This window comes from Maniola hyperantus, chromosome 3, assembly GCF_902806685.2.
Source record: "Maniola hyperantus chromosome 3, iAphHyp1.2, whole genome shotgun sequence".
Taxonomy (NCBI): Eukaryota; Metazoa; Arthropoda; class Insecta; order Lepidoptera; family Nymphalidae; genus Maniola; species Maniola hyperantus.
Genome location: NC_048538.1, coordinates 16,959,819 through 16,985,360, shown reverse-complemented (window position 1 = coordinate 16,985,360; position 25,542 = coordinate 16,959,819). Strand labels below are relative to the sequence as shown.

General features: G+C 38.1%; 1 protein-coding gene across 16 annotated transcripts in view; it reads right to left on the bottom strand.

Annotated features, from left to right (window-relative positions):
- Nucleotides 1–25,542, bottom strand: part of mmd (disintegrin and metalloproteinase domain-containing protein mind-meld) — a 642,845-nt gene that overhangs the window by 211,777 nt on the left and 405,526 nt on the right. For all 16 annotated transcript variants that reach the window (XM_069509480.1, XM_069509491.1, XM_069509485.1 and 13 more), the window contains one exon: nt 23,198–23,248. In XM_069509480.1, coding sequence (XP_069365581.1) covers nt 23,198–23,248 — 51 coding nt within the window. The remainder of the gene's footprint in view (nt 1–23,197; nt 23,249–25,542) is intronic.

The following is a 25,542-nucleotide window of genomic DNA, read 5'->3' as shown; positions in this document are numbered from 1 at the left end:
TACAATTTGGTCTTAAATCTATTTTGAGCCCTTGACATTCAACCAATAATTTGGTGTGCAACTTATTATAGTAACTACATTATCATAGAATAATAAAGTGTGAAAATTAACAATCAATAATCTACTTAACTTATTTATATTTAAATGTATCTATCTGGAAAGTACCTAATGTTAACAATATGATTTTATTCAAATATAAAAAACCCCTGTCAAGTCAATAATAATTATTAAAAAAAAAAAGAAGTATACATGTTCATGAGTTAAAAAAATAGAAATAACAATCTTAGAATAACACCACAATACTTAAGGTCATATCCATATCAATGAGTCAGTCATATCAATCATAAATTATTAAATATAAACATTTTATCCGCCTCTTTAAAATTAAAAAAAAAAGTCACTTATAAGGTTTTAGATACTCCTTAATTGAATAGTAGCATTTCTCTAATAACCATTTATTTAAGAATGATTTAAGTGAAGGCAGTGACATTACTTTAACATGGGGAGGAAGGTGGTTAAATATGGTTATTGCCATGCAATATGAATTATTTTGAAATAAGCATAATTTTATGTGAGGCAGTATCAATCTGTCTTTGTGTCTTGTTCGTTTTCCAAGTTCATCTCCATGTCTGGTGAAAAGATCAGGGTTCTTTTTTACAAAAATGCACATTTCCTTTATATAAATACAAGGCAAAGGGAGTATGTTAAGGGACTTAAACAAGGGTTTGCAACTATCCATATAATGTGCACCGCATATTGCCCGTATACACTTTTTTTGTACTCTGAATGCTCTGTCTATGTCAACTGAGTTGCCCCAAATTATCAAACCGTAAGTAAGCACAGATGATACATAGCCATGGTACGCGCTCAAGACAGCTTCTCTAGTGGCTACTTTCCTTAACCTTTTTAAAGCGAACACAAATTTATTAATTCTACTACATACATTGTCAATATGTTTTTTCCAGTTGCAATGTTTATCAAGTTCAATACCTAGAAATTTTGTTGATTCCACTTCACATATGACACAGTTATTACAATGTATCTAAAGAGGAATATCTTTAGCTTGAACGCTTTTAAATGCCACCATTTTTGTTTTTGCTACATTAAGTTTTAGATTATTTTTATCTAACCAGTCTGTGATCCGTCTAATAGTTAAGTTGATATCTGTCTCAAAAGTTTTTTCGTCAGTACACTTAATTAAAACAGTGGTATCATCAGCAAAGAGGATGGTTTTGTGGTGAGTTACATCAGGAAGATCGTTTATATAAAGTAAGAATAAAATTGGTCCTAAAATGCTTCCCTGAGGTACACCGGTTTTGTTAGACTTAAACGTGGATTGGTAAGTGTGTTTTACGCCGTTTACGATTTTTGTTATCTGTGTGCATTGCACCCTTTCAGTCAAATAGCTTTTAAACCAGTCTTTTGCAATTCTACGAATTCCGTAACGTTCCAGCTTTGACAGAAGTATATCATGGGACACAAAATCAAATGCCTTGCTCATGTCTAAGAAAATGGCTACTATGGGGATTCGATGGTTAATGCTCTCAGTTATCAATTTAATTAGCTTAAAACATGCTTTCGTAGTTGAACTATTTATCCGAAATCCAAATTGATCTTCATTTAATATATTAGTTTTAGTTATAAAGTTATTTAGCCTAGTGTACATGGCCTTCTCAAAAATCTTCGAAAATATAGTTATTAAGGTAATGGGTCTATAGTTAGACATTTCAGCTTTATCACCTTTTTTAAATATAGGATTTACAACTGATATCTTTAAGTGTTGTGGAAATTTACCACTTTCAAAGGATAAATTAATTAAATGGCTTAGTGGGTGACAAATATGTACCGCTATTTCTTTAACAATATCAGTTCTTATGTTGTCATATCCTACAGATTTAGAATTATTGAGTGACATGATTAGTTTATATACCTCTAATGGATTACTTGGCGAGACAAATAGACTCACACTTTTATGATCAATGAGGTTATAAGATTCACTTTTAGTTACCTGTTGTGTTTTATTTGTAATTTCTATGAAGTATTTGTTAAATTCTTCAGCAATGTTTTGTGTATCAGAAATTTTTATATCATCTTTTTTAATATGTTCTATGTTAGATTTTTCGATATTATTTGTAGTTATATTTTTTATAACCATCCATGTTGATTTGCATTTATTACGTCCACGAGTGATCATAGTAGCGTTTTGTATTTTCTTTGATGTATTTATACATTTCCTCAAAAGTTTGTTATAGCCAAAGTATTGGTTTTTATTTAGCGCTTTATTAGTTGCTGATTTTATATATTTTAGATAAAGTCGCCTCTTTGTTACGCTGGATCTTTTTATTCCTTTGGAGAGCCAAAACAATTTAGTTTTTCTATTAACATGTTTGATGCGTATTAGGGGGGAAGCATAAATTGTAGAATAATGTTATTAGATCAGAAAATATATCAAAAGCCATTTCAAGTCTAGATTCAGAAGTAACCTCCATAAAAGATAATGCTGATATGGCGTCTACAAACTTACGTCTATTATCTTTAGAGTAGTCTCGCTTAAATTCGTACCATTCTGCATCAATATTCGATTTGACAGTAAATGAAAGTGTTTGGGCAGTTTCATGGTCAGATAATCCTAGCATATGTATATTGCTTTTAACCGGTTTTATATTGCTCGCAAATAAATCAATACATGCATTTCGTCTTGTAGGAGCATTAATATGTATTTCTAGGTTATAGTTATATAGTATTTCTTTTAGTTCTATACTGAATTTGTCATCATGCAATGTATTAATATTCCAATCACCACATATTACTATTTGATAGTCTTTATTAATTGAAATTTTGTCTAAGAGCAACTTAAGTTTTCCAAAAAACATTGTAATGTTATCATATTTTGGTATTCTATATATGCAGCATATTATAAGATTGAAGGACGAAATTTCTGTTGCGCAACATTCGAATTGATAATCGCAGGCCAACCCTTGAGGGATTTTAACAGATTTAAATTCTACACTTTTTTCGACTAATATGCATGTACCGCCTCTTTTTTCTTTCTCTCTCGAGTAACAGGAAGCAAGTTTATAGTTGTTTAATTTAAGATAGTTTTCATACCCCTTTTTTATGAAAGTTTCGCTGAGACATATTATTTCTATATTTATATTCTGTTTTCTTAGGTCTTGTAACGCAATCTCGAGGCAGTTCATCTTGCTAAGTATTGATGCAATATTTTGATGTAATATGGTGATGTTATTGGTATCTGTTTTATGGGTCACGAAAAAACTTTCTGTCATGTTGATTTGTAGTAATTTTTTTAAAGTAGGTCGGAGTTGTTATTTTAGGTGAATCAATAAGTTTTTCTGCCTTGTCGCTATTTACCTGTTTGAAATAGTACGGTATGGTTCCCTTCTTATACTCTTTATGTGGACTACTACTGTTTTTTTGTTTATTGAAGTAGTACGGAATAGTCCCTTTTTATATTCTTTAATTGTATTGTTTCCGTATGTCTTATTTTTATTAAGAAAAAAAAATAGAAGCATAAAAAAAAAGTCAAAAAAAAAAAAAAAAGTCTAATAGGCACCGCGGATTGAACCCTCGACTTTTTAGAGTCAGTCCGCCGCACTACACAATACTCCAACGCTCCTATGAACATTCATGCGAATTCACTAGTCTGTTAGCACTTATTCTAATTGTCTTCAATGTCAAACGTGTACGTCGAGACAAGGTAATCGAGCGGCCGGCACTCAGCTGATTCGCACAAGTGATTCACATAATTACCTACCCTACACTTTTGTATCTAGCTAGCTAGCTAGCTAGGTAGGTATCTGCATGCCCAGCCCAATCCGTCCAGTAGTTTGAGCTGTGTGTTGATAGATCAGTCAGTCATCCAGTAAGCTTTTTATATTATATAATACTAGCTGATGCCCGCAACTTGGTCCGCGTGGATTTAGGTTTTTAAAAAAGGTTTCCCTTGGGAACTCTTTAATTTTCCGGGATAAAAAGTAGCCAATGTCCTTCCCCGGGATGCAAGCTATCTTTATACCAAATTTCGTCAAAATCGGTTTAACGGTTGGGCCGTGAAAGCCTAGCAGACAGACAGACATACAGAGAGACGGACAGACAGACACACTTTCTCATTTATAATATTAAACTATGGATATTAGTATGGATTTAGATTCATATTTCGTATTATTGCCGAAATTTTCCGAAATTTTATTGTTTCTTTTCCAATTACATTAAAAGAAATCCTCAAAGGAACCTCAAAGACAAACGGAATAAAGAGAACGGTTCAAGTACAAACGAAGAAAGAGATTTTTATTTTGTCTCAGTGTATGAAAACAACACTCGGTTTGAGGTAAGTGCTTAGGCCATAATACTTGAGCATTCTAGAAACACAGAGATACACCGCTGGCCAAATTGAGTAGGCCATTAGTTCTCGCAGTTTCTTTTATTTTTATCCGACTGCGGCAATGCCAGAAAGAAGGTACTAGCTTATGCCCGCGACTTCGTCCGCGTGGACTACACAAATATCAAACCCCTATTTTACTACGTTAGGTGTTGAATTTTTAAAAAACCTTTCTTAGCGGATGTCACCGTCATAATAGCTATCTGCATGCCAAATTTCAGCCCGATCCGTCCAGTAGTTTGAGTTGTGCATTGATAGATCGGTCAGTCAGTCAGCTTTTCATTTTATATAAACTCAAACTCAAACTCAAGTTATTTATTCAGAATAGGTAAAATGTTACGGTTACTGATTGTCAAAATTGTTAATTTGTTTTTATTCATGATTATAACATAAAAAAAAATATAAACATTGTTTGAAATGCTCAATATTTTTTTAACTAGCTTATGCCCGCGACTTCGTCCGCGTGGACTACACAAACTTCAAACCCCTATTTCACCCCTTTAGGGGTTGAATTTCCAAAAATCCTTTCTTAGCGGATGCCTACGTCATAATAGCTATCTGCATGCCAAATTTCAGCCCAATCCGTCCAGTAGTTTCAGCTGTGCGTTGATAGATCAGTCAGTCACCTTTTCTTTTTATATATACAGATAATATTTAAAATATTGCTAAAATTTGATCAGTTCAAACGCCGCCATTTTACACGGGCTTTGAATGACGTCACGATTAGCTATTTTGCACTTTTAATTAATAATTTATGCACTTAAAAACGAACTACTAAATACTAAATACTGGTTGCGCTTTAATGACGGGACAATAAAGATTCGGGGAAGAAAAATCAAGTAAATTTAAACCACACGCATATTCCTTACTCTCACCTTGCTACATCAAACTAACGAAACATAAATAACTACTCGTAAAAAAAGTCACGAGGGAGCACTTTTCGCGGCCGCGAGTGTACGTGAACGTTTACGCATTTTAGCTAAAACGTTTGCTACGCCTGTCTTGAGATTTGCGTGTTTCTCGTGATGCATCGCGTGGGCCCTTAACAGCTTTTGTTTTTATTTTATTCTAGCTAGAACTTTATCTCAGACTTTTTATATTACCTATCTCAAAGAGCGCCGGTCTTAAGTATCAGGTAAGTACCGAAGCCATAGAAATAGACAAGATTTTTCTCTTTAATTTATGAAAGAATAAAACCGGCCAAGTGCGTGGCGGGCCACGCGCTGTGTAGGGTTCCGTAGTCACAATCCTCGAAAAACAGATGTAACTCCTTAACCTGTGAACCCTACTTAGCCATGATAGTTTTCCTTTAAAATTGATTATATATACTACTGCTGTGATTTTTTTCACGTTCCTATATACTACCATTTGGCTGATAGAGGGGAGGGGGGAGGGGGGTGGGGGAACACTTGACTCTAATAAAAATTAACACTTTAAAACATCATATTTTACAAACGGATCTAGTAATCAAAAAATGATGTTCCCAGACCCACAGTATTTTTAAAAGACCTATTCAACGATACCCCACACTATGGGGTACACGAGAAAAAAAAAGTTCATCCCCACTTTACATGTAGGGGAGCTACTATTAGGTACCTTATATATTACAAGTGCGGAAATTGAAGAAAAAATAAATTTACCAAATAAATAAAATTAAAAAGTAGCAATATAATGCCCATGTCTAGTCATTACGGCATTCTTGATTGGAGGTTCTATAATTAGATCTTGATCGTACGCCGTAACGTAATCAATTTTGGGCTAACAAACTTTACACGGGCCATCGCCTGCACCTTCGATGTAAGACATTTTCGCACATCACCCACAACATTGACTATGCGCGTCGAATGTCTTTATTTCGTAGACATAAGGTTAAAGATTGCCTAACAGGGTGTAATGGCAATGTTGTCGGCCAAATAGAGCGTTATTCCACTATCAGCGAGAACATTCGATTTCTTGCCTTTGATAAGATCCGTTGGGGTTGCGTAGCGATTTTTCTTCACACATACTCGTACCTACACTATTTAGGGATATGGCGTAGAATATTCATGTCATAATATGCTCATACCTATTAAAAATAACACTTTTTACACAACTGCCCAAAAAAGGAGTGCTATGTTTTCAGTTTCAGTAAAAGTTGCAAATACTATGGAAAAAAAAGGTTTTTAGAGTAGAAAATTCACTTGGCGATTTGAAAGCATTTGTTTATTGGAATAAAATCTAAAAATATTTCTTTAATTATAATATTTTTACTAGCGTATTTCATCCGCGTGGACTACTCAATTAATTTCAAAACCCCTATTTTATCCACTTCAGTGGTTGAATTTTCAGAAATCCTTTCTTAGCGGATGTCTACGTCATAAATCAATTCAGCTCGATCCGTCCTGTAGTTTCAGCTGAGCGTTGATAAATCAGTCCACAGATTAGAGAGTGGATCAGTCAGTCAGCCAGTCAGTTAGATTATTTCTTTTTCTATTTCTAGAAGTTACAGGGGTGTTTTAAAAGAAAAACACTTCACCTTACAAAAAAAATTAAAATGGTATAACATTGATTAATTTTATCCAAAGACAAACAGTGCCATGTTTAATAAAGTAAACATCTTTACAAATGGCACTTTCAAAATCAAATTGAACATAGTAAAGGGGAGCGAGTCACACATTCCAAGGGAATCCTGAACAAACATTGAAAATTACATGTTTCACATTTACATTCTGAATCTTTTAAAATATTACAAGTTAAGTATTAAGTACATGAATTTTAAACGTATATTAAACTAGCTGATGTCCGCGACTAAGTCCGCGTGGAATTAGCTTTTTTAAAATCCCGTAGGAAATCTTTGATTTTCCGGGATTAAAAGTAGTCTATGTCACTCTCGAGGTCTTTAACTATATCCATGCAAAAAACACGTCGATCTGTTGCTCCGTTGCGATGTTATTGAAGGACAAACCAACAAACAAAAAACCAACAAACCAGCAAACAAACACACTTTCGCATTTATAATATGGGTACTGAGGTACTGATAATGTGGGTACTGATAATTTAATACGCATGTTTTTTTTAGGAATAATATTAGCCAAGTTTATCATGATGTCCAGTAGTTTGAGATGTGCATTGATAGACCAGTCAGTTACCTTTTCCTTTTATATAGGTACCTAGATAGATAAAGATAATATTTCTAATTGTAGAAGTAAAAGAGGTTACAAGACAAAACACGAGGCAGGTCTGAAGCGGCTCCAATTTGGCTACATTTTAAACAAAGGCCGGCTCTGAAAAGATTATGAATATAGCTCAAGCTTGCTTCCAATTACCGCCTAGTCTTTGTCATTAAACCTTTTAGCGCTAAGCTTCTTATCGAGCCTGAAATCCGAGAAATTATACTAGACATTCTTACTAAATAAGTTACTAGCTGATGCACCGGACTTCGTTCGCGTGGAATTAGGTTTTTTAAATAAAGTAGGGTTATTTAAGTTTAAGTCAGTTAGTTGTAAATAGTAAAAAGTATGTAATAGGTAATAAGTAGATATAAATAATTTAAGTTAACTTAGCTATCGCATTAGGTTAGCCTGTAATGATAGTTTTAAGTTGTGAATAAATAAATAAAAAAAAAATGTTGCGATGTGGTTGAAGGACAAAGCAACAAACCAACAAACAAACACACTTTCGCATTTATAATAAGGGTACTGATTTATGGCTATGTAGGAACTTCTAAAGCAACGGAATATATTTAGTAACTAACTTATACTTAGCTAATTTATGTAGTCCGCGTGGACTACATAAATTTCAAACCTTTATTTCACCCCTTTATGGGTTGAATTTTCAAAAATCCTTTCTTACTCATCTACGTACCAAATTTCAGCCCGATCCGTCCACTAGTCCGAACTGTGCGTTTAAACCGTGAAAAATTTTGTTCGCTTGAGCATTATCTCGTCATTTATATCGACTGTAACTAAAAACAGATACTAATCCCGACAAAACAGAACAGAACGAAGATAAATCCATCACTGAACAATTAAAAGCAAATTTCCAAAGACAAATGAATACTCCATTTTCTAAATCAATTCGGCCACTCAAACTTAAGCCGAGAACAGCAATGGATGTACCTACTGTTATTTATCGTGAAAATGACTGATCGAGCGGCAATTAGGCCCGTCATGTCGGGAGACCGCATGACGGATGAGATGGGCTGACGGTGGCGAATTTATAAATTGTAGCCATACTTTATTGTGTCGATATTAGAAAAGGTTGATAGTCTTGGGTCCCCAAATAGTGTTAAAAGATTATGACGTCGATAGAGATAGAAAACGGCGAGATTTGTACCCATCTAAATATATAAAAGGAAAAGGTGACTGACTGCCTTTTTTTTTTTTTTTTTTTTTTTTTTTTTTATTTATAACAAGCGTAGGTACACCAAATATTTACATTATTATTTTCTCGCCAAACTGGTGAGCCAGTTTGTTGGCGAGCTGGCGCTCCTTAAAAATAACTATAATCTACGTATTAAATTGTACTTATATATGTAAACTTATATTCTAACTTATAAACTTATACTCAGATTAAGGATTGATCGCTGCAGCGAAATGAACGCTTTAGAGATCAATCCTCAATCTGAGGTAACAAACAAAATAAACTAAAATAAAAAACAAATAATGATAATAAATTGATAATAAATTAAACAGTAAGGGGGTCCCTAAGGAAGTGTTCCTTTAACTTTTTCTTAAGCACCCCCTCACTGACCTTATTCTCTTCCCTTAACCACTCTATGCCGTTGTAAATTTTAGGTACCAAATATTCACTTAACCTTTCACCGTAGTAGTTACAGACTTTGGGTAACATGAATCTTGTCTTCCTATTACTTCTAGCGTTATCCCTAAGCTTCGTGGGGTTTTTAAATTTTTTTGAAAAATAATGTTCTCTAGCTATTAGGTAATCTACTTTACTATGTACAGGCAATATTTTTAGATCTTTAAAAACACATTCATAGTTCCCTTTATACTTTTTTTTCTCTTTTTTTCCTAGAATGTGTTTTAAAAGTCTAATTTGTAATTTTTTAATTTCGTTTAGGTAGGTACTAAAAGTTCTTCCATAAATACTAAGGCCATAGTTGATAACTGAGTCAGCAAGTGCGTAGTATACAACTAGTTTTGTACGTTTACTTAGCACTCGATCGAGATGATAAAACTTACCTAACACCGACCTCAGTTTGTTGCACACCTGCCCCACGTGAGTTTTCCAATTGAAATTTTGATCTATGTGCAACCCTAGGTACTTGTATTTATCTACATATTGTAGCTGCTGGCATGCGCACGAGATCTTATTATTATGCAAGCAGTCATAACTATGACCAACTATACCTATATCTTTATATTTAACTGTCTTAGCCTGTCTGTTATATGGCGAGTATATATGTATGCATTTTGTTTTTTCCATATTTATAATTATCCCATTATCATGCGCCCATTTATTTACGTTTTCAAAATCTGACTGGATGTTATCGCGCGCCTCGCTCACGTCCTTTGACGCGTACATCAAACACATATCATCGGCATACATATATACTCGACACTTCTTGATCACGTTAACCACACTATTGACGAGCATCAGGTAGCCCACTGGCCCATAAATTGAGCCAGTCGGTACACCCAATGACACGTTCCACTCGTCACCCGTTGTCCCATCGACCGCGGTGCGTATAGTTCTGTCCGATAGGTAGTTACGGAACCACTTTTTTGTCGCACCGGCAATGCCACACTCCTGCATGGCTAAGAGTAATACATCCTTGTACATGTGTAATACATCCTAGGCCTGACTGACCTATCAACGCACAGCTCAAACTACTGCACGGATCGGGCTGAAATTTGGCATGCACATAGCTATTATGACGTAGGCATCTGCAAGGAAGGAATTTTTGAAAATTCAACCCTTAAGGGGGTGAAATAGGGGTTTGAAATTTGTTTAGTCTACGCGGGCGAAGTCGCGAGCATAAGCTTGTATACTATAATATCATTGATTCACGGCATAATATTTTTTCGTATCTGAAACAGAGCGCTTCATGAGTGAAGTCGAGGTCGGTTCTAATCTGTAATGTGATTAATAACCCCATTGTTATGCGCACTCGTAACCTTGCGGCGGCGGAATTATTTCACTATCCATTATTCCGAGATGGCAGTATGACATTTGACCTACATTTCCAAACCGACATCTAAACTTGCGGTTTTTAACCGACTTCAAAAAAAGGAGGAAAAAATTCTCAATTCGTCGGAATCTTTTTTTTTTTTTATGTATGTTCCCCGATTACTCGAAGACGCCTGGACCGATTTTGAAAATTCTTTTTTTGTTTGAAAGGGTATACTTCAAAGTTGGTCCCATTTAAATTTGGTGAAGATCTGATGAACATCTTCGAAGATAGATACTGGAACTCCTCAACGGATAAGAGTAAATTGCTCGCGATCAGTAAACAGTAGATTGCTTAGTAAACAGTAATTTTAACCAGTCATAGCATAATTCCATGGGGCCACTAAAAATTGTGAAATAAAAATTTTTTACAAAAAAAATTCTCAGTCGCATCCGATATCCGGGATCCTGAGACGCCTTATACTTGACACAGACGGTACCGCTCCGGGGTGCCAGCCAGGTAACCTCCCAGTGCGCCTGGGTGCTGCTGGTCCCTTTTGGATGCATCGGCCATCCGAGAGGAAGAGCATTATTCGGGCCGGTGCACCCCGGTAACATGGCTAATAATCTCTCTTCGGGTATATTGTTAGCCATGGCTAATGGCCTGGCAGGAGGAAGGTTTCTCCGCGTGTCCCTCTGACTAGCAGAGGGCGCAGCGGACGAGGCGGAGGATGGGACGCAGGCGACGTGCGCGGAGTCTGCAGTTGTCGCCCGTTGGGTCCCCGGATCGGAATGCGCACCGCCGAAGCGCGTGTGGGGACCTCGTGAGCGGGGTCCCTGGTGGAGGGTCCGCCTCGGCGGATGTCACTGGCTGACCGATACAAAAAAATCGCGAAGTTTCCCCAAAATACGCATTTTTTACACGACCATTAGGTGAAAAACCAGTTTTATTCGATTGATATAAAACGAATTTCAATGAAATTTCGTGTTTAAGTTCAACGTTTAATACACTAAGGGATTACGGTATTATTTTATGGTAACAGAGCACATATAATTTTAAATATAAATATTTATAAAAAGCGTGCAACAAATTTGCGCTCGGGCGGCCCAGACTTTCGCTCCCGTACCCCGTCAGTCACCCGCGACGCGTCTTAGATCCCATTTCGCCTTAATACGAAAATGTGTTTTTGCTGTGATAAATTCAATATTCGAATCTCGGAGATCTCGCAAGAAGTACGAGATAAAAACAAAGATTAAAAGAGATAAATCTTTGCAGGGAAGTCCCTCATATCTTCCGGCACTAAATTTTCACCTAACGTCCGTCACTGCATGCACCACTACGACAGCTGCAAAGAAAAACATTGTAACTAACTTTTTAGCAATTTTGAGTTACAATCAATTTACGGTGGTTTTTAAAAATCCCATGGGAACTCTTTAGTAAAAAAGGAAAAAGTAGCCTGTGTCCTTCCCCGGGATGTAAGCTAACTCTGTACCAAACTTCATCAAAATTGTTCAAACTGTTGGGTCGTGAAAAGCTAGCAGACAGACAGACACAATTTCGCGTTTATAATATTATTAAGGAAGTATGGTTAATAACAAAACAATTAACCCATATAAGAATGTAATTACCCTTTTTGACATATTTTTTAAGGTTGGCTAGCATTTAGACAACTTAATACGATTTAAAAAATCTTTGACGCGCTTTCCTGTAAAATAAGAAAAAATTAGATACGATATTTTTCCTTGCAGGTATCGAATAGGCGTCCGTATGATTTGTAGCCCCATACAACAATTTTTCATTTTCACCGTGCTCACTAAATCACGCTGACAACAACTCAGCTATTGGTACCTTTACCCTGAAGCTGTACAAACAATTTAAAGTTATATCTTGTTGATCTTAAAGTTTACTTTGCGTTGGAGTAAATAGAGCAGATCTGAAGCGTTCTTAATCTTACTAAACTATATTATTATTGAACCCAATTTGTGTTAGCTACGTAGAATTTGAACAGTTTGAACTTTGAACTATGTATTTTAAGACGCTCGCGTTGTATTATTATTATCAGTACCTACCCAATTTTTTTTAAAAATAGAAATAGCGAGCAAACGAGCAGGCAGGTCACCTGATGTTAGGTAATTACCGCCGCCCATGAACATTTGCAGCATCAGAGGAACCGCCGATGCGTTGCCGGCCTTTTAGTTTTAGGAATTTGCTGGTCCGCCCCTTGAATAACCCCATGTTGTAATCTAAAGGGAACATCGCCGAAGGGAGTTGATTCCACAGTTTGCATATTATAAACTAGCTGACCCGGCGAACTTCGTTCCGCCTAACAGTCGATTCAATTTTTTTTTTTAAATATAAATTCACTATCAGAAATTCTAAAATCCCCACGATTTAGGACTTCAGTACTTTGCAGCATCAGGATTGAGGAGTTAGGATCCGAAGTTCAATGATGTAGCCTATGCTTGGTACCTAAAATAATTTTGCATCATTACTCTACATCATCAGGGTTGAGGAGTTGAGACTTGAAGTCTGAGAATAAAGTCGTTGCTTGGTACCTACAATATGAATTCACTATGAACACTTCCTGAATCTTGATAACTCAGGCGGGCAGTAACCCTGCAGCATCAGGATTAAGGAGTTGAATCCAGAATTTTTTATGTGACCACCACGAAAACTTTTTTTGTTGATTAAAAAAAAATTTTGCAAATCGGTCCAGAAACCTCGAAAAAATCGATGTAGAAAAAAGAACCACCTCCTTTTTGACTGTCGTTTAAAAACCAATGACCTTGAAATATTTACGGAACAATTTTTAAAGTATCCCCGTTCTAACAAAAAAAGAATGAATGAAATCGGACTACGCGTTAATGAATTACAACTCAGTATACATTTTAACTTTCATCCCCTCTCCTACAGGAACCATGCTGAATTTCGGGATAAAAAGTATTCTATATTCTTCCTCATAGTATGACCTCAAATCGTACCAAGTTTCATTGGAATCCATTCAGTAGTTTCAGCGTGATGCGCGGCCGTGATACAGACAGACAGACAGACAGACAGACAGACAGACAGACAGACAGACAGACAAAAATGAAAAAAATTACAGTTTTGGGTTCAGTATCGATTATAGAGTGCCCTCACAAAAAAAGTTTCAAAATATCTTCAATGTACAGAATTGGACCGGTTACAGTTTTATTATAAGTATTGATGTGAAAGTGTGCTTGTTTGTTGGTTCGTTGGTTTATCTTTCAATCACGTCGCAACAGAGCAACGGATTGACGTGATTTTTTTGCATGGGTATAGTTAAAAACCTGGAGAGTGACTAGATTTATCACGGGAAATCAAAGAATTCCCACGGGATTTATAAAAATCTAAAAAATCTTTTAAAGTCGTGGGTATCAGCTAGTCAATAATAAAATTATTTGCTTATGGATGTTTTTTTTATTTTTTTATTCAGATACAAGTTAGCCCTTGACTGCAATCTCACCTGGTGGTAAGTGATGATGCAGTCTAAGATGATAGCGGGCTAACCTGGAAGGGGTATGGCAGTTTTTATTAAACCCATACCCCTTTGGTTTCTACACGGCATCGTACCGGAACGCTAAATCGCTTGGCGGCACGGCTTTGCCGGTAGGGTGGTAACTAGCCAAGGCCGAAGCCTCCCACCAGACCAGACCAGAAATTTAAAAATTATAAAATTCCAAACCCCTGCCAGGAATCGAACAAGGTCGTCAAGTATTAAAGCCCTTAAAGTTTAATAGTTTAAGGGTGTCTGGCAGGGGGTTGCCACGATACTAAGTGTCTGGCAATGCATGACGTGATTTTTAATACTATTCCGACAAGAATACAAAAAAAATTACACTTTATACTTTGACGCAAGATTTTTTTACACCTTTGTTACCTGTTATCTCCCAAAGTCACCATGATCCAAGCTTCAAGGTCGTTGATCGTTCCTCCCTGTGATGGGGAGTGACAATACGCAGAGAAACTTTCAGCTTTTATAATTGATTATACGATATTATATGTATGTATGATTCAAGGTGCAATATATAAAAATAAAAATCTTTTTTATTCGTATAAACTTTTACAAGTACTTACGAATAGTCGGATGCATCTACCACTGGTTCGGAATGCCTTTCCTACCGAGAAGAACCAGCAAGAAACTCGGCGGTTGCTCTTTTCAAATATTTGATATAGGTACAAGATTATGCCATGAATAAAATAGTATTTGCAGTCTTGTGCGTTGCTGGAACGAGCTGCAGGTCAAATCCACGCTCTTTTATCATTTAGATAATCTTCAATTGTGTAATATGCTTTTAATTAAATATCACTTGTTTTAACGGTAAAGGAAAACATCGTGAGGAAACCTGCATGCCTGAGAGTTCTCCATAATGTTCTCAAAGGTGTGTGAAGTCTACCAATCCGCACATGGCTAGCGTGGTAGAATATGGCCAAAACCCTTCTCACTCTGAGAGGAGACTCGTGCTCTGTAGTGAGCCAGCGATGGGTTGATGATGATGATGATGATGACGATTCAAGGAAAAGATTATTTTGTACATCTGAGATGAAGTCCTCAGCATGTAATGTGGGTGATTGTATGAGTTAATGGAGCGGCTCATGGTCGCATTGTGCGAGCCTGCTCATTGCGCACGTAATGTTGGGGAAAACGATCCTGTCGATCTTCAACAGGGAATCATGTCTTCACGTCGCATTGAATTACTTTTTTTTTTTTTTTTTTTTTAATAGATATAGCGAGCAAGCGAGCAGGTGGGTCACCTGATGTTAAGTGATTACCGCCGCCCATGAACATTTGCAGCACCAGAGGAGCCGCCGATGCGTTGCCGGCCTTTTAGGAATTTGTTGGTCCGCCCCTTGAATAACCCCATGTTATAATCTAGTGGGAACACCGCCGATGGGAGTTGGTTCCACAGTTTGCACGTGCGTGGAAAGAAGGATCTGGCGCAGCGGACGGTCGAAGTGCACCAGACACCCAGATGACTTAACAGCACAGACTTAATGCTGTAGCTGCAATTTGTGGTTGAGCGTCTGGTTGGTCCAATTTAAGAATTGTAGAGTAGTCAAACTCCATTGGTCCAATTTAATAACTTAGGTGTAATCAAACTCTTTCCAGATTATTGTGTCCTCGACAGCATATTTTTCATAGATTTTTTTTAAAAAAAAACGCAATGCTTTTACAAGCATTATAATAAGTTCGTTTGATAAAAAAGTCGCTATTCTCATCGTCCCGCTGATAAAAATAAAACAGTAAAAAAATGCAACAGCCGATTTTCATGGAAATCTACGAAATAAACTTTAATAAAGTAGGCTTTACTTTGCGTAATTTGATACTTCTTGAGTACTGTTGGTAAAATCTTTCAACGATATTGAATTTCAAAAAAATCGCTCAAGTGCAAGTGAGACAACCACAAGAAGGATTCCGCACCATCTGTTCGATTTATACGGTTTTCTCGTTATATATTTACCTGTAAGTCTAGCTCATAGATAGTATGTGGTTTAGTCATTACTTTCGTGCCTTTCCGCATTGTCGATGTCATGTCAACTAATTTATCGAAAATTTTACTTGTCTGTTTTGTACCACGGTGTAAAATTGTTCTTATTTTTTTTTTCAAACGAGTCGTTCATTAGTATCTAAGAGGTGGCGCTGATTTATTTGGTTCCAAAACCGTGAAAAATTTTGTTCGCTTGGGCATATCTTGTTATTTATATCGATGCAACTATTACGGTTCACGATCACGAGATGCCCGCTGACAGGCAGATTGCTAATCCTTTGAGCTTTGTCAGTTTGAGCTTCAGGTACGGAACCTTAAAAAGTAAGTTAATTCCTGTCCCACTTTCAACAAGAGCAATAAGACTTTATCAGAATCAAATTGGCCATACCTTTCTGAAGGGCGGGTAACGCATGTTGATCAGATCCTGAACAAACACGGACATACCAAGAGCAAATAGAAGATGGCCGAAATCTTTTACAGACTATAAAAAGGGGAGGACTTTACGAAATATAGACGACGACATGTTTGACAACCTCACTGGCGCAGTGGTAAGCGCTGTGGTCTTAATAGTGGGAGGTCCAGGGTTCGATTCCTGGCAGGGATTTGGAATTTCATAATTTCTAAATTTCTAGTCTGGTCTGGTGGGAGGCTTCGGCCGTGGCTAGTTGCCACTGCACCGGCAAAACCGTGCCGCCAAGCGATTTAGCGTTCCGGTACGATGCCGTGTAGAAACCAAAGGAGCATGGGTTTATTAAAAACTGCCATACCTACCCTTTCCAGGTTAGCCCGCTTCCTTCTTAGACTGCATCGTCACTTACCACCAGGTGAGATTCCAATCAAGGGCTAACGAGTATCTGAATAAAAAAAAATGTAACACGTATTTGTTTTAAGGGTTCCGTACCCAAACGGCACCAACGGGACCCTATTACTTAGCTTCCGCTGTCCGTCCGTTTGTCCGTCTCTGTGTCGGTACCCTATATCCCATGAACCATATCGTCTACCAATTACGTAGAGGGTTGTAATTTTCACAAAGTGTGTATTTCTATTGCTGCTTTAATATTTAACTAGTTTATGCTCGCGACTTCGTCCGCGTGGACTACACAAATTTCAAACCCCTGTTTCACCCCCTTAGGGGTTGAATTTTTAAAAATTCTTTCTTAGCGGATGTCTGCGTCATAAAAGCTATCTGCATGCCATTACATAACTCCGAAAAGTTAGAGGTGCGTGCCCGGAATCAAACCCCCGACCTCCGATTAGAAGGTGGACGTCCTAACCACTAGGCTATCATAGCTTAATGTTTCATTAATCAACGGTATCTATCAACTTACCCAATAGTATTGGATAACAAAATATGAGCCGATATTTTAGATGTATCGAACATCGGGCGAAATAGCTAACGAAATCCTTTCATCGCCTTAATTACGGTACCCGTACGCTTAGTATAAGATTTTACGTCTCACCTACGTTGCTAGAATTCGAGAGTCGAAACACAATAACGTCAAACTAAAATGGACCTAAAACGCCTTGAATTATAGTCAAAAATTCAATGCCGCTGATTTTAACTTCGCAACGTTTCCGCTTGGAGCGCTGGCTGTAGATGTGGTGACAAACTTGAGCTTTAAAACAAGGCAGCTAAGATCCAGTTTACTATAATGCGAAAGTGTTTTGACACTCGAATACTATCAACGTTGGTGAGACATAAAATCTCGTACTAAGCGTACCGGTATAATAACTCCTCGCTCGAAATTATCTACGTCATCTACGTCATAGAGGTTGTAATCGAATCTCCCCCGTTTTCAGGGTTCCGAACCTCATCAAAACCCTGGTCAAGTGCGAGTTAGACTCGCGCACCGAGGGTTCCGTACTATAACGCGGCGGAAATATCTACGCACCTCGCTGGAATGCGCTTCCCCTCGTGCTTTCCCGCAGCTCGTCCGTTTTCGCCTATCGAGTACCAGTGCCAACGCGAGCGCGTTGCATTATATATTTTGGAAGACCCTCTATTTAATAATCACTGAGAAATAATGTGTGTGTTTTAGTGTGAATTCGCTTGCTTGCGACATTTTCATCTGCAAAGCGGTGCAAACTCGTGGAGATTTGTCGTAATAATAATTGTGCTTGGACTTCTCATGACATATTTTGGCAATCTATGATTTCGTGTGAATCTTATTGGTTAGTCGATCCGCGCGGTGATTTCGTATCTCGCGACAGGCTTGAGACAGACGTAAATCTCGCAATCATTGCTGTCAAAGGTCCGGCTAGAGAGAGACAGCAATAGCCACAAAGCAAATTAAGAAGAAGAAGAAGAGAGACAGCAAATGAACTGTCGTATTGCTACTGCTCGTTGATGTCGCTACTGAAACGTTTTACGTAATCACCCCGCCGAGCTTATGAACAATTGACAAACCTTATTTTGCAGCAAAGAAATAGTAATTTGCCAGTTAAAAAAAACATCCATCCGTTGACAATGCCTCATATATCAAACCTTATAATATTCGTGGTCTTACGTGTTGCTATTATGAACTGTATAGAGGCAATGATTGAATCCCTTGCTCCCTCTTCGCCGGCAAAGAGGAAAATGACGTAAGGGGAGAAATAATTATGTCGCGCTCGCCGATCACGTAGGCGACGTAATTAAGATGGAGAGGGACTCTTGAGCTTGGTTCTCTTTCGATTGTTCCCGTCACAAGTAGTTTCATCGGACGAGTTCTTATGAAGTTGCTGTTTGCTGTCACTAGCTGCTCGATTGCGGTAGAATGATAGCTAAAACGTGTGACGGCCTCCCTGGCGCAGTGGTAAGCGCTGTGGTCTTATTAGTGGGAGGTCCCGGGTTCGATTCCTGGCAGGGATTTGGAATTTTATAATTTCTAAATTTCTGGTCTGGTCTGATGGGAGGCCTCTGCCGTGGCTAGTTGCCACCCTACCGGCAAAGCCGTGCCGCCAAGCGATTTAGCGTTCCGGTACGATGCCGTGTAGAAACCAAAGGTGTATGGGTTTAATAAAAACTGCCATACTCCTTCCAGGTTAGCCCGCTCCCACCTTAGACTGCATCGTTACTTACCATTAGGTGAGATTGCAGTCAAGGGCTGACTTGTATCTGAATAAAAAAAAAAAAAAAGCAGCGTTCAGGAAGTTTCGAGATGTCTTCTTGTCCAAAATTCCTCAGTGCTTGAAGACCAAAGTTCTCGAACAGTGCGTGTTGAAAGTGATGACATGGATCCGAGACATGGTCGCTAACTATGGGCCTCATAAGAAAGCTCAGAGTCACTCAGCGGGCGATGGAGAGAGCTATGCTTGGAGTTTCTCTACGTGATCAAATCAGAAATGAGGAGATCCGTAGGAGAACTAGAGTAACCAACATGACTCAACGGGTTGCGAAGCTGAAGTGGCAATGGGCAGGGCACATAGTTCGTAAAACCTATAGACGTGGGGGCCCCAAGGTGCTAGAATGGCGACCTCGCACTGGAAGACGCAGTGTTGGAAGACCCCCCACTAGGTGGACGGACGACATCAGATGAGTCGCAGGGAGCCACTGGATTCAGGCAGCGGTGCAATACCGTGGCGTGTGGAAGTCCCTACAAGAGACCTACGTCCAGCTGTGGACGTTTATCGGTTGATGATGATGATGATGATGATACCTAAAATGTCACGATCGCAATCACCTCTGATTGCAATCAATAAAGATCAGACAACAAAGTGATCCTATAAGGGTTCCGTTTTCCCTTTTGAGGTACGGAACCGTAAAAAGAACGTCAATTCACGTCTAATGTATATGACGTCACGAGCGTTTTGACGTTTGATAAAAATTCGCTGATTTGACTAGTACCTAGTCAAAATCTCTATTTAGAAGAATTCTGGTACTATCGTAGCACAAGGCATATCGCTAAGGTCTGTCAAGGTTCGTGTGGAGCGCACTACGAATAAACCCCTTTTAATTCAACGCGCGCTGTCGCACTAAATTACACCTGACAACACCCACCACGTGTGGATAGTTACATACTTCATTTGCCTATTATTCCTTGACACAATCTCACACTAATATCACCCTTAAATCAAATTACTCAAGGCCTACAACCGTTTGAAAGTCCCAAAAACAAACCTCTAATAATGAGAGATTGGTTACATGCTGAATTAATTCGTCCCCAAAGAAGCGACGCTTCATCGATGAAGGTAGCTTCCACATCCACAAAGTGAATATATTCTGCTAACGAATTGTGAACTCTATTAACGAGCATATTAAGCTTAGTTTTAATTAAATCTTAATGGAGTTTAGGTCGTTTTATTCATTGAACTGGATGTATCGAATTCGGTACACAATATACCGGTCGTTAGTATTCGGCAGCGCATCGCCGGTTAAGCCTCGTGTCTCGGTTTATAGCCTTAGTACAAGATTTTACGTTCCACTAATGTTGATAGAATTCAAGCGTCGAAAAACTTCACTTAACTTCAAAGTAAAATGGTCCTTAATTTCCTTGTTTTAAAATTCAAGTTCGTTCATACATTCACACCCAGCCAAGGTTGGCATTGTTTTAAACAAAATAAAAGTTTAAAATAAAAAAATTATGAATTATCTAGATGATGCCCGTGACTTCGTCCTCGTAGATTTACGTTTTTCAAAATCCCGTGGGAACTCTGATTTTCCGGGATAAAAAGAAGCCTATGTTTTAATCTATCTGCATTCCAAATTTCAGTGGTAAATTAAAACTACCTGACTATTCATAAGCACTTTTAAAAAGTTTACATGAATAAAAAAACATTCTATTCTATTCTATTCTATTCAGCCAAATCCGTCCAGTAGTTTTTGCGTGATTGAGTAACGATAATCCAAACATTCTCACTTTCACATTTATAATATTATTAGAATTTGATTAGGATTAAGATGAATGAATATACTTTTAGTTTACACTAAAAAATTAATACAGAAAAATACATAGGTACAAAGCGAAATTTTAAGCAAGTTTCTATAAAAAACAGTTTCAAACCATGAATGTGGCATAGTGTTAAAAATATATTTTGGCAACAAAACATGTCTTGGTTTTTTCCAATCCTGTAGCCGTTCAAGACTTCAAGTTCAAACCTTGCGAAATTAAAATCGGTGGTGTATAATTTTTGACTTTAAATTAAAGCATAAATCCATTTTACTTTAACGTTATAGTGTTTCGACAATCGAACTCTGTCAACGTTAGTGAGATGTAAAACCAATACTAAGCACACTGGAACTGACGAAGCCATTTATAGCTACGTGGCATATAGCTAGGTTAGTTTCAGTGTTGATGCCTGAATGCACACTGCGTGAAATCAAAACAGCTGTTGCTGCAGATGCTGCACGCAATCTAGCAAATATTGAGATTTGGAGTCAGTGAATTAATGCCACGGACGTGACACATGAATCATAGAGTCCGTTCAAATCATCAGTACCCTTATTATAAATGCGAAAGTGTGTTTGTTTGTTGGTTTGTCCTTCAATCACGTCGCAACCGTGCAACGGACTGACGTGATTTTTTGCACGCGTATAGATAAAGATCTGGAGAGTGACATAGGGTACTCTTTATCCCGGAAAATCAAAGAGTTCCCACGGGATTTTTAAAAAACCTAATTCCACGCGAACGAAGTCGCTGGCACCACACGGACTCAATTCCGCGTCGTAAGTGGGGCATTGACCCGAGTTTTGCACGGTATACATTGCTGGTTCGAAAAAAAAACTAAATCACTGAAACTACAAAATGAGGCAAATGGTTATTGGTATTGGATTGTGTTTAGGTAGTATAACAATAACGCTAAATTTTGCTAGAGTTCTGGTTACACCCTGTATAAATATATGGAATTATATGCATATAATATGATCTCGTGTTAGAAGATTAATTATTATCTAAGCGTAGGTACTAATTAACTAACATTTGAACCTAATCTGATTATGCATGGTCCTCAGACTAGTCAACATGGTCAAACTATCAGAGAAGCGTATTCCCAGCGCACTCCATACAAACGAAGTTTGATTTTTATTTGAATACTAGTCTATGCTCGCGACTTCGTCCGCGTGGACTACACAAATTTCAAACCCCTGTTTCACCCCCTTAGGGGTTGAATTTTCAAAAATCCTTTCTTAGCGGATGTCTACGTCATAATAGTTATCTGCATGCCAAATTTCACCCCGATCCGTCCAGCTGAGCTGTGCGTTGATAGATCAGTCAGTCAGCCACCTTTTCCTTTTATATAGTTTTATAGGTGAAAGGGCTTCACCTATATATTCTAATACAGATTATTATTTATTTTTATGCTTAATAGTTTTTGATTTATTGTGCAAAATGTAAAAAAAATACGACTTTAGTAGGTGCGGAACCCTCGGTGCGCGAGTTCTGATTCGCACTTAGCCGGTTTTTACTTTAAATACAATTAAGGCGTTCTAAGCATGCGTCACGGTACAGATTCTACCACATTACCACGAGTGCCTTTAATCTGGCATAATTAAGGCAAGAGTCGACTCGTTTCATGCCACAGCCAATTTGTTATATTTGTTATATATACGTTTTGCGTCACTTGGCAAGACGATTTGTGGCTTCCACGTGACATCGTGCGGTCGCGTTACGTTGCCAAAGTAAGCCGGGTTTGGTTTAGCCGAATTTAAGGAACACGTGTAATGTTCTTTAAGTAGGTACAGTTTAACATATTGTGTTTGTTGTACCAAAATTGGGTAATGCTGGGCCTGGTTCACAACCGTATAATAGGCCCTGAGTAGTGAGACATTTGGACGGGTTTTGTCTTGTATTAGGATTCTGTCAAAATTATTCGTCAATGTCAAAATTCGTGAAATAATGTTTATTTGGCTGTTGAAAAGGTAGGCTTCTTTGTATTCTTGATATAATATTTTTGTATTATTCAGCTGCGCGATTTAGAATATCAGCTACAATGTCACGATCGCAATCATTTCTGATTGGTTAATGCTCGCTCACTATTGGCTACAATGCATTGTTGCAACAAGAATCGCACAAATTCAGCTAATCAGAACAATTGAGATTGTAATAATGATTGATGCAGGTTTTAGACAATCGCCCTGCTGATTGGTTGACGCACGCTCACTATTGGTTACAATGCATTGTTACAAGAATAATAGCACAAATTCAGCCAATCACAACACAGGTCAGGACATCAGGTCAGATACTAAAGTAAATTTTTAAAACTTACTCTTGCGCGCATTCTTGTCCCCTGTTGGTAGTCTGAACCAAATCCGCGTCCCTGTAACAAAAATAAAATTACCTAAGTACATAATGAAAATAAATCACAATCATCATCATCAGCTGATAGACGTCCACAGCTGGACATAGGTCTCTTGTAGGGACTTCCACACGCGCCGTCTTGCGCCGCCTGAATCCAGCGGCTGCCTGCGACTCATCTGATGTCGTCCGTCCACCTAGTGGGGGGGTCTTCCAAAACTGCGTGCTTCGCAACCCGTTAAGCTATGTCGGTTACTCTAGTTCTCCTACGGATCTCCTCATTGCTGATTTGATCACGTAGAGAAACTCCAAGCATAGCTCTCTCCATCGCCCGCTGAGTGACTCTGAGCTTTCTTATGAGGCCCATTAGTTAGCGACCATGTCTCGGATCCATATGTCATCACTGGCAACACGCACTGTTCGAAGACTTTCTTCTTCAAGCACTGAGGAATTTTGGTCAAGAAGACATCTCGAAGCCAAAATCCTTTACAGTCTGAGAGGATACCCGTGTTCTATAGTTAGTTGGCGATGAGTTGATCATGATGATAGATTTGAGCCTCAATAAACATTATTCTGTTCTATTCTATTCTATTCAATAGCTGAATAGGTAAAGGAGTGAACTGAAAACCGAAAAAGGTCGACGGTTCAAACCCCGCCCGTTGCACTATTGTCGTACCTACTCCTAGCACAAGCTTGACGCTTAGTTGGAGGAAAGGGGCCTATTAGTCGTTCAACGTGGCTAATATCCTTTAAGAAAAGAAAAAAAAATTAAGAGATAATCGTTCTAACGATCCTAATTGATATCTAGGGTAGGGGAACTGCTTACGCTAGCATCTAGCCACTCGGGCATATATTGTAAGAAATAGCGTCAGTAGTTCAGTTGTTCCCGGCCCGCCGTAGTGTTAAGTCCTTCCTTATCAGTTGTCACAGTGTTTAATCTATTTTATGTAACTGCAATAAATCCCTAATGATTTGGTGAACTTGGTACACCCGTATAGACAGCGTTCCGAAAAAAAATACTGAAGTTATACATATATATTATATACTAACTTGTTACATATATACTAACTTGTATAGATATAAATCTTGGAGGAAGGTGCAAAGCAAGTTCGAGAGTGGGTCCTCGATAATGCTTTTATTACCTTTCACCTTCGAACGGAAATTGGATACTTTATTACTCCCTTTTTTCTCGGTAAACCCTTTTTGATACAGGAAAAACTTTCGCCGGATGAACTTTGTTATACCTTTTAAATTAACTTCAAAAATGGAAAAAACATATTTCCGCATAATGAACCCCTTTGATGGTAATAAAATTTCCCATCGCTCTTAATTGCATCTAAAAACAAAGAGCAGCTGCTTTGTTTATGTTTAAGACTAGCTGATGCCCGCGAAATGAGGAGATCCGTAGGAGAACTAGAGTAACCGACATAGCTCAACGGGTTGCGAAGCTGAAGTGGCAATGGGCAGGGCACATAGTTCGTACGACCGATAGATGTTGGGGTCCCTACGACGAGTCGCAGGGAGCCGCTGGATTCAGGCGGCGCAAAACCGTAGCATCTGTAAGTCCCTTCAAGAGACCTATGTCCAGCAGTGGACGTCTATCGGTTGCGGATGACGCCATCTCCGTTTTGTTGGGGGGAACTGTTAGATTTCCCGGGATAAAAAGTAGCCTATGTCACTCTCCAGGTCTTTAACTATACCCATGCAAAAAATCACGTCGATCCGTTGCTCCGTTGCGACGTGATTGAAGGACAAACCAACAAACCAAAAACCAATAAACCAACAAACCAATAAACCAACAAACAAACACACTTTCGCATTTATAATATGGGTAGTGATTGTTAGCTGTATACTCTATCTACGGAAAGAAATTAATATAGAGCTCTCTCTTGACAACGAATCCATCTAAATATATAAACGGAAAAGCTGACTGACTGATTGACTGATCTATCAACACACACTTGAAAATGTTGGACGGATCGGGCTGAAATTTGGCATACAGATAGCTATTATGACGTAAGCATCCGCTAAGAAACGATTATTGAGAACCATTTGAGAACTCAACCCCTAAGAGAGTGAAATAGGGGTTTGAAATTAGTTTAGTCCACGCGGACGAAGTCGCAGGGATAAACTAGTACCTATACATATAAAATCTCTGTGCTCATTCGATTTTTATCGAACATGAACAAAATTTGAATAATATTTAGTAGAGATCGTTATAATTCAAAATTAGAAAGAAAGAAAGAAAGAAAAGACGTTTATTTTCAAAACCGTGCCACACATCACATCTTATAACTAAGAGCTGGTAATTCCAGC